Source organism: Phodopus roborovskii, unplaced genomic scaffold (assembly GCF_943737965.1).
Source record: "Phodopus roborovskii unplaced genomic scaffold, PHOROB, whole genome shotgun sequence".
Classification (NCBI taxonomy): Eukaryota; Metazoa; Chordata; class Mammalia; order Rodentia; family Cricetidae; genus Phodopus; species Phodopus roborovskii.
In genome coordinates this window covers 3,603,278-3,619,016 of record NW_026126514.1, presented here as the reverse complement: position 1 = coordinate 3,619,016, position 15,739 = coordinate 3,603,278, and the positions used below count along the sequence as shown (strand labels likewise).

General features: G+C 37.9%; 1 protein-coding gene across 1 annotated transcript in view; it reads right to left on the bottom strand.

The window, feature by feature from the left end:
- The window catches only part of Akap6 (A-kinase anchoring protein 6), a 418,711-nt gene that overhangs the window by 22,048 nt on the left and 380,924 nt on the right, over positions 1–15,739 (bottom strand). The window contains exon 12 of the mRNA XM_051195831.1: positions 9,913–10,128. Within this exon, the coding sequence (XP_051051788.1) occupies positions 9,913–10,128 (216 nt within the window). The remainder of the gene's footprint in view (positions 1–9,912; positions 10,129–15,739) is intronic.

Here is a 15,739-nt window from a genome sequence, read left to right as displayed (position 1 = left end):
ACAGCAGAGGTACTTCAAAGAACAAATATATGTATGCCAAAAGCTGGCTTCGGTATTAGCAGTAGCTCATGTACTCTGTGCAAACTAATCACTGGCCAAAGACTCTGTCAGCCTGGACTAAGGTGCACTTAAGAGGAAAGGACTCTTTATAAAGTAAAACCAACCCACTAGCCGAGATGATGAGCTGGATGCAAGGGACAGACAGATGGAAGAGTGAAGGAAGGCCCCGCTCTTTGCCTTTATACCACCAGAGAGGAGAGCTGACTGTGTTCTTCCTCGCAATCTCCACCACTGGAGAAGGGTCGGTTTGTCAGGAAAGATTAAGACTTTTCTTTAGAACAAACCGAATTTGAAATGCCTTGGGGAGACCTCTGGAGAGCTGTGGTCTTGCCTTTGTGTGTCTGGAGTTCCTGGAGCTATGGGTAGAGTAAGATTGCCCAGAGAGAAGGATGAGATAAAAAGAGCGACTGGATTGAAAGCCTTGGAAGAGCAGGGTGAATATAGAAAGGTGAAAGACCACTGTGGACCAGAGTATTAAGAGGGGAACTGGAGGTGAAGAGGGTTTCAGCTGACCTCTGAGAGCTAGGCAGCAACATTTTAGAAAAACTTTTCTTCTATTAAACAGTGTATTATAATTCAAGAATTCCTCTAAGTCTAGAAAAATATGAGGAAGATAATAAAATATGAAATATTTGACATAAGGCCAGTTAAGCATTTTACTTAATCCTTGGCACATACAACGCATTAAAAATAAGAACTATAGCATGCATGCATGGCATGATCAGCATTGTACACACATCTTGCTCTGCATTGTATCAAACTTTCTAGGTCATAAATATTTATGAATAATGTTAAATATTTGTAAAAGTCTACTGGAAGCATGTGTTTTTGGAATGTCTTATTACTTCCACGTTGACGAAAGATTTGTAGATAACATAAGGATATCTTCACATGAATAGCTCAGATTATCTGAGGATAAATATTTTTAAAAGATGAATACTTTTGAGGATACTGATAGTGTTATTCCACATGTCTTTTCAGACTAGTTAGGTTGGATGCTCACTTATGATTGACTAGCAATTTTATTTAGTTGTTTACAACTTGTTTGGTCATATACTTTGCCAAGTTAAATCTGTATATATATATATATATATATTGATATGTACATACATATACATACATGTACATGTATACATATGTGTATATATGTGTGCATATATACACATGCATATATATGTACACATACATATTAGAACCAGTTAGACAGGCTGGTCCAAAATATTTTTGTAGTTGCCATGGGATCCATCAGTAGAGGCTCAGGAAGTTATGGCTTTGATTTATAAAAGTAATGGAATTACAACATATTTTTGATGAGGGGGATGACATAATTCAACAGCATTTCAGCCATTTAAGTTAGACACACTTATGCTGAATAGACTGGAAGGGATACTTGGATATAAACATACTAGCATAGAATGTTATCTAGGTGACCATTGATGATTCTAATAGGAGGGTGAGTGATAGGATGTACACATGTGTTAAATCATTGTGAAGTACATCCAGAAGAGTCTTTATTTCAGGGGGAATAATATATATACATATATATATAGATATAGATATAGATATAGATATAGATATATATCATACATATAGCATTTCTCTGGCATCAACCCCTCTAGTCTTCCTGTCTTAATTAAACAGGTAGACAAACTAAGAGACAATAGGGAAGCTGACAATACAAAGACACAGCACACTTAGGAACAGCACTCAGTATTGGAGACTGCATCTTCACCCTCATCCATCATCACTACAGAAACAGGGATCCAGTGGAACAGTGGATTAGAGCTGGAAGTGATAAGAGATGTTTGAGGAAGATTCTTAGGAAATCCTGAAGATAAGAGGAGAGACAAAAGCAAGAGCAGTGAGGAATTTAAAGCTCAGCACAAAAGAATTCCAGCTGTAGCTATATGTGATTCAGCTCAGCTCCTAGCTAGATTAATATAAAATTGACACAGAAAGCCATTTAACTCAGTTTCTATTACCTGATACACCATGTTCATCTTTCAATGACAACAAAAATTATATAAGGCATGCTTAAGGGTCAGGGAAAGTCTGAAGAGATAAGCAGCAGAAATAGTCTCGATATGACATAGATTTCAGATTTACTAGAAAGTTTTAAATAACTATATATTAAATGCTACATATTATACTCAATGTATTAAAAACTATGTTTTAATTTATTAAAGCCTCCAATAGAGAAGTCATGACACACATTCATGGGTAATATAAGAAGAAACAGAACCATCAATAAACCAAACTTAAATGCTAGAAATAAAAATTTAAAACTATAGAGAAAAGAAATTCTGTAATGGGTCCATAAATACACTGGAGATAGAAAAAGGGTTAGTGATATTAGATAATAATAATTTTGAAATTCCTAACTGATGTGCCAAGAGAAAGAGATCAAGTGAATAAAAAAAAAAAATGTGCAATACAACCACAGTAGGAAGTATCCATTCATAAAGAATGAAATAATATTACACGAAGAAAAATAGCGTGATCTAGAGATCATCATGTTCAAGAGAAATGAGCCATACTCAAAGACAAACACCACACAATCACTCCCATATATGGAACCTAGACTCTAAAAAGCCAAGCTTCAGATAGAAGGGGGGAGTATTTGGGCAGGGTAAAGAGGATAGCAGAAGGAAGCCGGCTAAAGAAAAGGTAATGAGAAGATGGATGTGATCAAGCTATATTATATGAACATATAAAACATCACAATGCAATTCATTATTTTATGCTATTGATAAATGCTAATAAAAGAAAAGATTTAATAGTAAAAGTCCTATATATGAAAACAAAAAGAAAAGGTTTCCTTCTTTGCTCACTGTCATTTATTGGCATGCTTACTAAGCACAAATATATTAAATCTGCTGTTCCAGGCAGTGAGGCACAGACAGAGTTGCGAGTATGACTTGTGAATATTTTCATTGGCTTTCTCCTGTTTGCCCGTTGATGTGGTAGGGGAAGCATTGCTGGATGCTCTCATATCCCTGCAGGCATGTCTAAGGCAGAGCCCCTCAGCAGCCCCAACAGCTGCATATGCTCTTTGTTGGAGAGCTGAGTTTCTACACTATAGATGAGCAATGGGAACCATTCTGTATGGTGATGTGACATCCAAACACCAGTGCTCCCGGGATTTTGGGTTTGTCACTTACACCACTGGAAGAATTGGAGGACCAAAGAGAGCTGTATCAGAAGATTCTCAAAATCAGGTGCCCACTTAACTGGAAAAGATCTGTATTGTTGGTAAGAAGACACTGAAGATTATGAGGTTATTTGAACAGTATAGGAAAACTGACGTGGTTTAAATCATGGCTGACAGAGACACTACAAAGAAGAGAGGCTGATTTTTTACGTTGATGACCATGACTCCATGGGTAAGGTTGTCGCCCAGAAATATCACCTTCCAAGTGAAGACAGGAAGGAGCACAAAGAAATGTAATTTGCCATAGTGACACAACTAGTGGCCAAGCTCTAATATGACATTTGTTTGAAACGCTCATGGAAATCACCCATTTGCCTTGAGAAATTTACTCTTCCTACAGAAAATTCCTCAGATTAACATTGTGTCTTATAGTTAACATTCAATTATAATGTAAAATAATTTCTTCCTTTCCTTCTCCTATTCTTGGTCCTCTTCTTCCATCCAGCCCCTCCCTCCCCTTCTTCCCTTCCTCTCCCCACCTCCCTCTGACCATAAGTAGAAGCAGGAGAGAGGACATATAGACACATTAATGATGCATTTTCATATCTTTGGAGAAAACAGTGAAAGATTTCTAAAAAAAAAAAACTATCTCTAGGGTGGTACTGCTATTGAAAGAACTGGCTACAAATATTCTAAAGAAGGAAGCTGTTTTTGACATGTATAAGGAATTTTTTTAAACAACCATCTCTCTTGTAAGTAATTAAGAACAAGTAATTACATAATTACTTGATTATGTAGCAGCAGTAAAATTTTACAGGAGGTTTCTCACTTAAACTCTAGCCTTATAAAAATAATTGCCACAAGTCAAATTTATTTTCTAAATGCAGCGATTCTTTCCGCATTTAATTTTTGTTCATGTGTGTGTGGCGGGGGGAAGATTTAAGTCTATTTTTGTGTAACGGCCAGAGCCTGAGAAGTGCATACTTTATTAACATATCACTATGTTCAGACCAATTTAAATACTTAGGATGACTCTTCAGGTTACAGTGTGAGACCACCTATATAGGAGATAAAATTATTAGCTGAGATTGAATTCTAAACCATGTCTTCAGTCATAAAGTTGTAAAATCATTAGTTCGATCAGGGTGAGGATATTATTACTTAAGTCAAAAATAGCATTTAAAAGTTCTTAGTTTTCAAAATGTATCGCCAATAGTAACACAGAGAAAGTGAGAAGGTATTCCAAGAGAAAGAAAAAGGAAGAGGAGAGAGAGATAGAGAGAGAGAGAGAGAAAGAGACAGAGAGAGACAGAGACTGGTATGGCTCTATATAACTCCCCTTGTAAGGAGCCTGAGCAGTGTAATATATGTCAGGTTTTTTTTCCTTTTATTTCCTTCTTTCTCTTCTTTTTAAAAAGTAAACTGGCTCATCATTGCAGTTTTTCTCAAGTTCTTAGAACTCTAATTAAAATGTGGTAATTGGTTATGTTACCTCAATTACCATGATGCATGGACATTGATGCAAAGTGACACCAATTGAGTCCCTTGGGTGTTTTACCCTGGGGCCATCCCATTTATTGTGGCCTTATTATTTTCAATTATGTGACTAGATGTGTTGTATACTTTCAAGGCCATTAAATGTGTATGCTTTTTCTGGACACAAAGTTCTATTCTCAGCAGAGCTCTGCAGGATCAGAGCAGAAGGACGAAAACTGTGTGTGTGAAGATAAAACCCCAAACCCTCAATTCACTAAGAATTCAAAGGTAGACTTGCTTGAAACAAGGCATTTCAAAGGAACCTAGGTTATTTATGTTTAGACATGTGCTTGAAAAGCAAGAATGATTTATATTATTAGACAACTCCTGGGCCTACTAAAACAGCGGTCTCATAAGAGATTAAAACTGACGAGAAAACAGATACAAAAGACAAATGTCTTCCTTCTTTCCAGTACTTTTACTTTTTTGCTTGTTTGTTTGCTTGCTTGTTTTCAGACAAGATATTGCCGAGTAGCAAGGCTGGCCTGGAATGTACTATATAGCTCTAGTTTAGGCTACAGTTCTCCTGTCTTGACCTCTAGAGTGCTAGGATAATAGTCCTGTGCCACAATGCCTGGCAAGTTCTCTCTCTCTCTGCCTCTCTCTCCTAAGTATTTAATTGATTTTAGTTTCTGAGAAGTCATTACACAAATGAATTGTATTTACTTCATTTCCTACCCTTCCTCACCCTCCTCCTACTTCTCCTTTACCCTCCTGAATTCATAAGCTCTTCTATAGACAAAAGTTTTTTCCTGCAATGTAGATAAAGCTTTGGGCCTCTTAGCAAGGCTAAGCAAAGCTGTATTGAGTGTCTTTCAGGTGCATATTTTAAGAGATCTGTCCTCAGAATGAACATGAAAATAAGAGTAGTCTGAATCTTGACAGAATGAAGTGTTCCCCAGCAGGAACACTACTGCATTTGTAGGAAGATCTGTGTCTGGGGTTGCTTATTTGTTCTTTATTGTTTTATTCAAGGCCAGTCATATCCTTGGTGGTCACAAACAACTTGCAAACATTCTCCTCAAAAATCTTGGAACAAATCAGGAATTGACCAGTGGCCACAATAATACAGCGTTCTGTCAAGCCATTCTGAAATGATACCTGGATCTTCTCAAGGTTTTCTTTCTGGAAATTAAATTCTCAGATAGCTCAAAGTTGTAGAAAACTTCTGGATTTTTTTCCATCCTTATTTAGCCTGCTATCTCCAAATGGGTATAACATTGGATTGGGAAGCTGAGAAGGAGGTTGTTCCCAACAATCTTCTAAGCAATAAGCAAGGATATGGTAGAAGCATTAAGTATGTTACTTTACATTTATTTGAACAATGTCCCAGTACATTTCTATAAGTATTTCTAAACTAAAATCCTATGATAGACAAAGAGCACATGTTTGGTTAAGTAAATGTGATTACATGATGTGAGATATCCTTCTGTGTGCTGCAAATACGTGTCACTTCTATTGCTTGATGACTAGAGCTGTTTTGGCCAATGGCCAGGCAGAATAGAGTATTTGTAAGTTGCCTTAGACATTTAGAAATGTGTTTATTTTTCTCATGGTAAATTGGAACTCCTATTGTGAAGGAATGACCTTCTTTATACCTTGTGTTGCTTTTTTCTATGAAATCTACTCTGCTTAATGTTAATATACACACTCTACCACTATTTGGTAGGCAGTGTATGTGGAATTTACCCAATTTAACAATTATGTTCTTTTAAATAGTTTTTAGTCCATTTCATTTACAGGGACAATTGATGCAGCAATGTTCAATCTTCATCTTGTCTTTAAAGCCTTATTACATCTGCTTCTTACTTTGTTTTTCTTCTTTAAATGGGGATATAAAAAACGACCCTACTTCATTTCCTTTTGTTGTCTTACTCTAGCTTTGTGTTTTGCTGTATCTTTAAGGTGTTGCAGGTGCATATACACACTTGATCTTATCATAGCCTTCCTTTAAAGGATGCTCTAGTACCTCACATAAAGTAAAAATGGTACAAAGCATCATGACACGTCTGATTCCTGGCCTTTGTGATACTGTTGTACATTTTACCCTCTGTGCTATAAATCCTACCCTGCACTGCTATTATCTTGATTTAAACAGTCTATTAACACTTAAAGAGATTGAGATAATAGGGAAAGTTCTTCTTATTTACTCACAGTTATCATTCCCATGCTCTTTATTCCTTTGCATATCTAGGTTCCTATTGGATGTAAGTTTTGTTTGGTTGATGGCCTTCCCTTAACATTTCTAGCAGTATAGGCATGTGGGCAATGAACACTTTCACTATAGATATTTAGTAACTATATTTCTTTTCCTATTGGAATGTCATTTGCTCTGTGATGGAAATTCTGGGTTATTTTCTTACATTGCTGCTTCACCTCCAGCTCCACCTTTTCAATCTCCGACTTCACTTGTTCCTGATAATAATCTAGCAATCACTCTTCTTCTTGAAACAATCTCATTCTTCCTCTAGCTACTTTGAAGATACTGTCCCACCACTGAGACAGCTGTCTGTGTTAGGTAGTTTTCTTGTTGTTATCTCAAAATGCCTGATAAAGGCAACTTAAAGGGGAGGGATATATTTTCACTGACAGTTTTCAAGTACTACCAGTGATCACAGGGAAGTCTCGACAGTAGAAGCTTGAGGTGAATGATCCCATTGTGTCCAAAGTCAAGAAACAGACAGCAATGCTAGTGTTCAGCTTTCTTTATCCTTTTTTTTAATAAGGTCCAAGATCACAGCATCGGGAATGGAGTCACCCACAGTGGGTAGATCTTTCCACCTCAGTTAACCTAATCAAGATAACTTCCTCTAGGTATGCCTGAAGGCTTGGCAGTGGTGGGACATGCCTTTAATCACAGTGCATGGGAGGCAGAGGCAGGAGGGTCTCTGAGTATGAGGCCAACCTATTCTACAGTGTGAGTTATAGAACAGCCAGGGCTACAGAGAAATCCCATCTTTGGGAGAAATAAAGCACACCCAGGGGACCATGTCCTGGGTTATGTTAGATTCAATCCAGTTCACAAGTGATAGAAACTATCACACTCTTAGTGACATTTTCTAATGTGACTGAATAAGAAGGGGGCATTTCTGGTTTCTTAGAAGCTCCACAAATCATTCTCTTCATTTTTTTTCAGTATGTCCCTTCTGCTAGGGACCTCAAAAGATAACTTTGTTTAGCTCTGGAGCTTCTTGACTGTGGATCTGCTCCCAGGCACCCTGAAGACTTACAGCAAATTACCACATCGGCCTCCCCAAACTTCATGCAGAGCCTGGAAATGTCCTTACACTGAGAAAATAGACTAAGGAGCCCAATAAATCCTTATTAGATAAGAAAGGAAGTATTCTTACAAAGGTATTCCTATAGAAATATAATGACTCTCAGAAGTACATAGTTACACTGATGCCTGGATGAAAGAAATTCATGTACTCACTTTTTCAGGAAATATCCATCAATAGCCTATGTATGTAAAATATATTGCAAATCTTGGAAATATAGCAGTAGAAATCCTTATTCATAATCAGGAGATGGAGGGGGTGGGGGCACATGATTAACAAGGATACAGGCCACTTGTAGACCTTTGACTCCTGGCAAAGGTCACCCCTTACATTACTGAAATACTTACTTGATGATAAAAGCAACTTCTCCTCACTCAACAGCAGAGCCAGAAGAAGAGGAATAGCCCCAATACAGCAATCCCGTGTTCACCCCATTGTTAGCCTCAGTCCACTCTCCATTTCTCCACTTCTTTTGTGAGAGTAACTTTCAATTTTTTTATCACAAGCATCCTTATTTGCTACCTCCATCATTCCAAGTCCCCTGATTAAGAGAGACGTTTTTCCTCTGCAAGTTATATAACCTCTCTCGAGTAGCTCATGCTTCCAAGAAGCAACTTGTCTTCACTATAGACATAAGTAAAACAAACCAGAGGATTGGGAAATGGCTCAGCAGATAAGAGAGTGTTTGCTGTGCAAGCAAGAGGACCAGAGTTCAGATCCCCAGCACACATGTAACAGTGAGCCCTGCCTATAACCCCAGTACTGTGAGGGATGAAAACAGAAGGCTTACTAGGGCTTGCTGATTGCCAACTTAGCTCTAGAGTCTGTGAGACCCTGTATCAAGGGAAGAAGAGAGTTGTCCTCTTCTGGCTTTCCCACAATACTCTTACCTGCATACTCACATGCACAAATCCTCATATATGACATGAGTGGGCACTTATGATCACACACACACACACACACACATGCTCACACTCCCATCCCTCCCTTCTTCCCCCCCCACACTCATTCACACAAGCACATATCCATTCCCTACATCTACTTTGTAGAGTCCAATTCAGCATTCCTGATCATATGATTCATAAATCCTGAAAGAGAATTTGTTTTGCCTTTGCCAAACCAGTTGAATGATCTAAAAATGCCATAACTTTTCCTACTGTCCATGGCGCTAAGTCTCACTATCATCACCACAAAGAAGAGAAAGGGTAACAACATTTACTGTCTTTACAAACATGATCAAAAATAAAAGGAGGAGGAGAGAGAAAGAAAGAGAGAGAGAGAGAGGGAGGTAGGGAGGAAGGATGGAGGGAGGGATGGAGGGAGGGAGAGGGGAGGGAGGGAGGGAGGGAGGGTGGAGGGAGGAGGTAGGGCACTGGAAGCAGGACTGATGGGGACAGTTGTACAGATGGCATTAACTCCTCATTAAATGGAAAGACCAACAATAGATATTCAAACAATGAAACTGTACACAGGGTACACACAATACTCCATGCACTCAGGATATTAATCTACCTCCTAGCAAAATATCCATGGAGTATTGTGTGCTTGGTGAATATGTCTGGTAAAGGAATAAATGAAAGAATTAATATTCTCAGTGGAAAGAGTAACTAAAATGTATATGTAACTTAAAAAAAAAAAAAGACAATGAGATGCACTAAAATGCCTTCCAGTAAAGTGAGCAACTTTCTGTTACGATGAATGGAGTTTTGGTTAGTGGGTGGTTATGCCTTTAGTTTGCAAGGAAACATATACAATGAAAATATTGCCCAAGCCTAAGGGTGTGTGTTTGTCAAAAAAAAGGAGAGAGAGAGAGAGAGAGAGAGAGAGAGAGAGAGAGAGAGAGAGAGAGAGAGAGAGAGAACCAGTTTTGCTGGGAATGATACTCACAGATTCTTTTCCCATCTTCTTCTGTAGCCGTGTTTGCCACTGGACAGCTTGCATGACGATGGCTTCCCACCTTCTTTCAAGGTTTACAATGATCAGCTGCATGGGCTGGTGGTCCGCATTCAAATTGCAGGTGTCCCGGTCATCCAGAAGGTGCTGGCACAACCGCAAAATGGAGGCCACCCCTCTACGGCGCTGCTTGATCTCATGACAGAGGGACTGCAAGACAGAAAAAAAAAAAAACCCAGTTTGTATGAGTTTGTAAGACTGACTTTCTAAATACATGAGATAATCACTTCCACCATAATTTCACATTGTAGGAATATGCTCATCTTTGAAAACTAAGGCAAGAAGAAGGGACCTACAGTTTCCTTGAGATTGGTAGCCTCTAATACATAGTTAATGAATGTTAGGTAAATAGACAACCTGTTTCCTGTTTCCCTTTCTACTGATATATGTTTCCAAAATGGAAGATCTTGCCTTCACATCCAGGTATATGCTGAAAAAAAAAATCACTTAGGCCATATGAATTACAGACAAACAGACTGATGGGTATTGGTTCAAGGTCAAAGGAAACACAACATCATATAAAAAGTGTAATTATTCTTCTAAGTGTACCCCAAAATTCTTTGGAGGGAACAAGTTCATTATTTTATTGGTAAAAATTAACAGAACTGCAAAGAATTTTCATATGTAAACTCTATTATCTAAAAAACAGTGGGCAATATTTCTCTTCTAATGCTTGATTAACAAAGCAATAATGTTCCTAAAACAGAAATCAAGATACTGGGCTATTACTGCACAATTTGCTGGTTGCTCTGTTTATTTTAATAGACACCCTCACCATTTAAAAAGGATATGCATGCATCAAAATTGCATTTTGCCTCTCAGAAGCATTTGTATTGCTGTGCTGACCCTAAGCTGAACGATTGAAACAATATAGTGGGTACACATGTCTAAAAATATTATATCCTTTCTTTGCCTACGGATAGTGTGTAAGTGATATTCTAATTCAAAGCCTTCAGGAGAAATGATGGTTATACCCACAAACATCACTGAATTACTAATCTCCTTCTACTGCCACAATTGGACTGTTCCAACAGTTAGCAGATTGCTTATTAATCAACAAGGGTAAACAAGACAATGCAATTTCATTTAGTGTGAGGGTTTTAGTGCCTGAAAGTATTTGTGCTTAAAATGTTAATCTAGATAAGGCTTCATTAGAAGAAGTCTTAAGATGATTAAGTGCTGTTCACTGAATTGTGCATGGAGTAGCAGTAGTCGATCAGCAGGTGGACATTCCATACAGATGTCCCACTTACTAATATAATGCATGCTGTATCCATTTAAACGACCCTAACTCGGTAATAGCTGGAATTCTATTATTTCTATAATGAGAGAACCTGTACCTTTAATATTTCTGAATTTTAAATGAGGTGAATGACAAATTCTCAAACCTCTATTTATGGCAAAATATGACTAGGAATTTTATTATTCACATCTTACTAGAGCAGCTGTTTCAGCTAGGTCTCCTGAACCAATCCTTATTTATTTTCCTAGGGTACATTACTATTTTCCTATGTAACTCCCGATACCACCCTGCCTCTGACAAATTCCTTTACTGATGCTACTCTCCAGCTCCGTGCTGAGGACAGGAAACCCCTAGACAAGCAAAGGCAAACTTATATATATGCCTAAGAGGGGGATTGCCAGGTCCTGTGGTAAACTAATTCCCATTTTCCTGAGGAACCGCCATACTGATCTCCAAAATGGCTGTATGAGTTTGCACTCCCACCAGCAGGGGAGGAGTGTTCCACTTTCTCCACATCCTCTCCAGCATAAGCAATTATAATGTCACCTCTTCCAGAAGTTCTCCCAGCTAACTTTTCAACCCCCATCCTTACTCCCACCATGAGACACATGTAAGCATGCACACACCCACTCACAAACACACAAACACAAACACATACATGCAAACACACTCACACATTCTCTTACTTCAACTTGTTCTCTTAATCTACAATTGTCAAGTCACCCAAATGATGAAGTCCTCCTAATATCTACCAAATTTTGGCTCAATATTGATATGCACAAAAGTTTTATAGCTGTGGCCAATTGAAATTGGGTCAAATGAGACCTAAAACTGTGAATATTGATGATTTGGGGTTTTGAACTGTGATTAACTTGTCAAAAGAAAAGGGCTTAAAGAAAAAAATCAGGAGATGGTTTTGATGGAACTGGATTTTGTAACCCTCTCTGTAGTACAATAATAACTGCATATCTATTAGCCATCAAAGAGCCTCAAAGTTCTTAGCTGAGGGAGAAAAAAAGCATAATGAATGGCACTGAAAAATATGTGTGGGGTTAGCTCAGGCCGCATTGGCAAATCAGCTTAGATGGGCTTCACTCACCTCACAAAACCCTCAAATAGGCTATTTAGGATGTAATAAATGTTCATGAAGATTATTGACCATGATTTTTGAAAGTATTGAGAATCTGTATATCCTGAGAATCTGCTGCTACATCTTAATGCAGGCCAGTCAGGATAAATCAGCACTTGAAAAACTACATACAAAAGCAAGGATGAGAAAATGGGTCACCGCTCATGCACCGCAAAAATGAAAGGTTGAGTTCAAATCCCTACCATCCGGTTAAACAACAGGCATAGCTATAGGCACCTGTAACCCCCCAGTTGAAAGAAAGAAACAGGTAGCTCCTGAGAGCTCACTTACCAGACAGCCTAGCTGAAGTTGCACTAGGGTTCAGAGAGACCCTGTCTCAAGCAAAGCATTAAGACAGAACAATAAAGACATCTGATGTCCTCTTCTGGCCTCATGGGTAAACACAAAGGTGCATATATCCTCATGCTGAAGTGAATTCACCAGACACGTACACCATAGCCCCCCTCACAAATACACTTCTAAAAATTTAAACTACAAAAGCAGGTACTGTTAACATTTTAGTATCTGATTGTTTTATTCTCACAATTCTGCAGTTTTCACTTTAAATATCTTAAGAGTTTAGTTTACATTCTAGATTAAATATTTTCCCATGTGAACTGTTCAAAGAAAACCAGAGAATTTTTTTATACCTAACATTGTTTCAATAGTTCTTTATACCTAGAGACAGTTGATAACATTCTCCTACATAAATATGTTTCCCTGACAACCATCAAAATGTATTTATTTATAATCACACATACTAAATAAAATCAGTGGTTTGTTGGCAATATTCCTTAGAATCAGTATTCTACATTATTTTTTATAATAAACTGAGATACACATTCCCCATATGTACTGAGAAATGTTAAATATAACTAACAGTAGCAAAGGATTATTATTATCTTTTTGCCTTAGATTTTAAAGAAACACATTTTAAAAGACAGAAACTACAGGAAGTAAGTAAGGTATAGAATAAGACAAACATCCTTCCATGAGCTCCTCAAATCTGTAAATATCTTCTAGTTGCTGGGCCTTCTTTCTGTAAAGGAGGATTACACAGTGAGCAAGTCAGTGTTCCTTCCCTTAAGGAGCTGAGAGTCTCTTAAGAGATGAACTACATAAATAAGCACAGTGCTGTGTGTGTGTGTGTGTGTTTGAGAAAGAGAGAGGGGGGAGGGGAGGGGGAAAGAGGAAGGGAGAAAAAGTATGTGAGAATAAAAGAGAGAGACAGAAAGACCAACTAATGTGTTCAAGCAGTTGCTGCTGGGGGTTCATCCATCTTTAAGGAAAGGTCAGGAGCAAGGTGGTCTAATGTGAGTAATAGCAGGTGTGGGGTAGAGAGCCCAGAGACATGTTAATATGGTACACAAACAAGGGGCCTTAAATGGTAAGGAGTGCTTACTGTGATTGGGGGAAAACTGAAGTATGAAGTAGCTGGAAAGGTGAGGGGCATAGAAACATTCAGAGCATTGTCCTTACAGACAATTATGAAGCATGCTCTATGAAATCCTACTGGTTCCAATGCATACTTACAGCCCCTTCTTAAAATACAATAAGAAGAGGCAGAGAAACAATTTTTAAAAGGAATTTCAATGTGTCTAAGACAGGGATTCTAAATGGTCTAGCATTTTTCCAGCACATCTTTATCAGACTCTTAGTGTCATCTCCCATTAGAACTGTCCTGGTAGCTACTCTACTCTTCATAACTATCTCTTTTATTTATTTTTATAAAGTTCCCACCAAGTTTTGTCCTGTTTCTAAAAAAAAATCAACTTTATGATAAACATGGAAAACCTAAAACAAATAATCAAACTTCCACAATTCGAGGCTGAGAAGTTATCCCCTTTCCCTGTAAAACAATCAGATGTCCAACACACCGAATGCATTTGTTTGAAGGTCACATAGTAAGACAGCTGCTAACAGGATAACAGCTTTTCTCCTACAGTCATACACTGCTTATCTGATTTTTAATTCAGCAATGGCAATATGCATAGTTTTTGGAAGGAAGTGCTTTGTTGTGTATGTTTCCTGACTTAAGTCAATTTTTTCATGCATTATAAAACAAAACAAAACTTCTGTTTTCCTTTTGTGATATAGGGATTTGAACCCAGAGCCTCACAAATGGTAACCACGTGTTCCCTATTCTCCGCCAAGCCTAAAAAGACATTTTTCATTGGCTTCAGACTTTTAGCAGCATTAAAGGGAAGACTTTGAATGTCAATGCCTCCTTCGTCACTGTGTTAAACATTTGCTTCAATGAAAACATATTATACAGAGAAGTCACATTTACTTGTATGCACACATTCTTAACAACAAACAAGTATTATCTACCTCACAAAATGCAAATGAATGTAAATAAACATGCAATAAAAGAACAAGTATAGTTATTACAGGAACTATCATATTACAAACATGTGCTAAATAAAGGAAGAGTAATAAGAAGGAAAAAAAATAGTTCAAAAATCCCCCAAACTAAGCATGTGTTGAACACGAAGAAACAAATCTAACTGGAGAAATTCTAAAGCATGTTATCTTTAGTATCTCTCTTGTAGTTTTTACTCAACATGTTAATTCTACTGGGTAGGTCAATATGAACTAAGTGTTGGGATGCTAGTGCATCTGTTAAATGAAAAGAGCTATAAAGGAATGCTTATGAAGGTGAACATTACTTCACCGTCTATATTGATCAACTATTTAACAAACTATAGTGAGTACATATATGACAAGCACAGGAATGAGAGAACAATCTGCGAACATGACACTTGGCTGCCTTCAGCATAGTGTGAGTGAAACAACAGAATGAGAAAAGAATAGCAACATACAGTTGTGTTCTAGTTTAAATATCATTAAATAGCATCAGGAGGGTGGATCTCTTTTCAATGGTTTTCTAAACCCCTGCCTATAGGTGTTTGGTCTGTGAACCTATAACGTTGGCCACACCCCTCTGGGTGTGGCTTCAAGAGTAAGAAAGCTGATGCTTCCTATACCTATGAGGTTAGTCAGACATAGATATTTGATCTTCAAATGCTTCAAAGACCTACAGAATATGACATTTAAATGTTTTAATATTATTATGCCATTGACATGAGACTCAATTGCTCCTGACAGTACTGAGCTATTCCTGAGAGTATGTTGGGCTCTGATGACACTCCATCTGGAGTTCATTCTCTCCTCAGTTATTGGTCTCTCGGGCAAAGAACTGCCCCCACCGCATCTGCTGACTTTAGATATGCTGTTCTAACCGAGCTGGCAGGAGATAAACTTAAAAAAGACTGCTGAATCCTGCCAAGTCAGAGTAAGACAGCTTCTCATGTTTCTTGCTTCTGAGACAGTCCATCTGATACTTTAGGCCTTAGCCAAAGTTGGTCACCCCAATGCTGCTGTGTGAC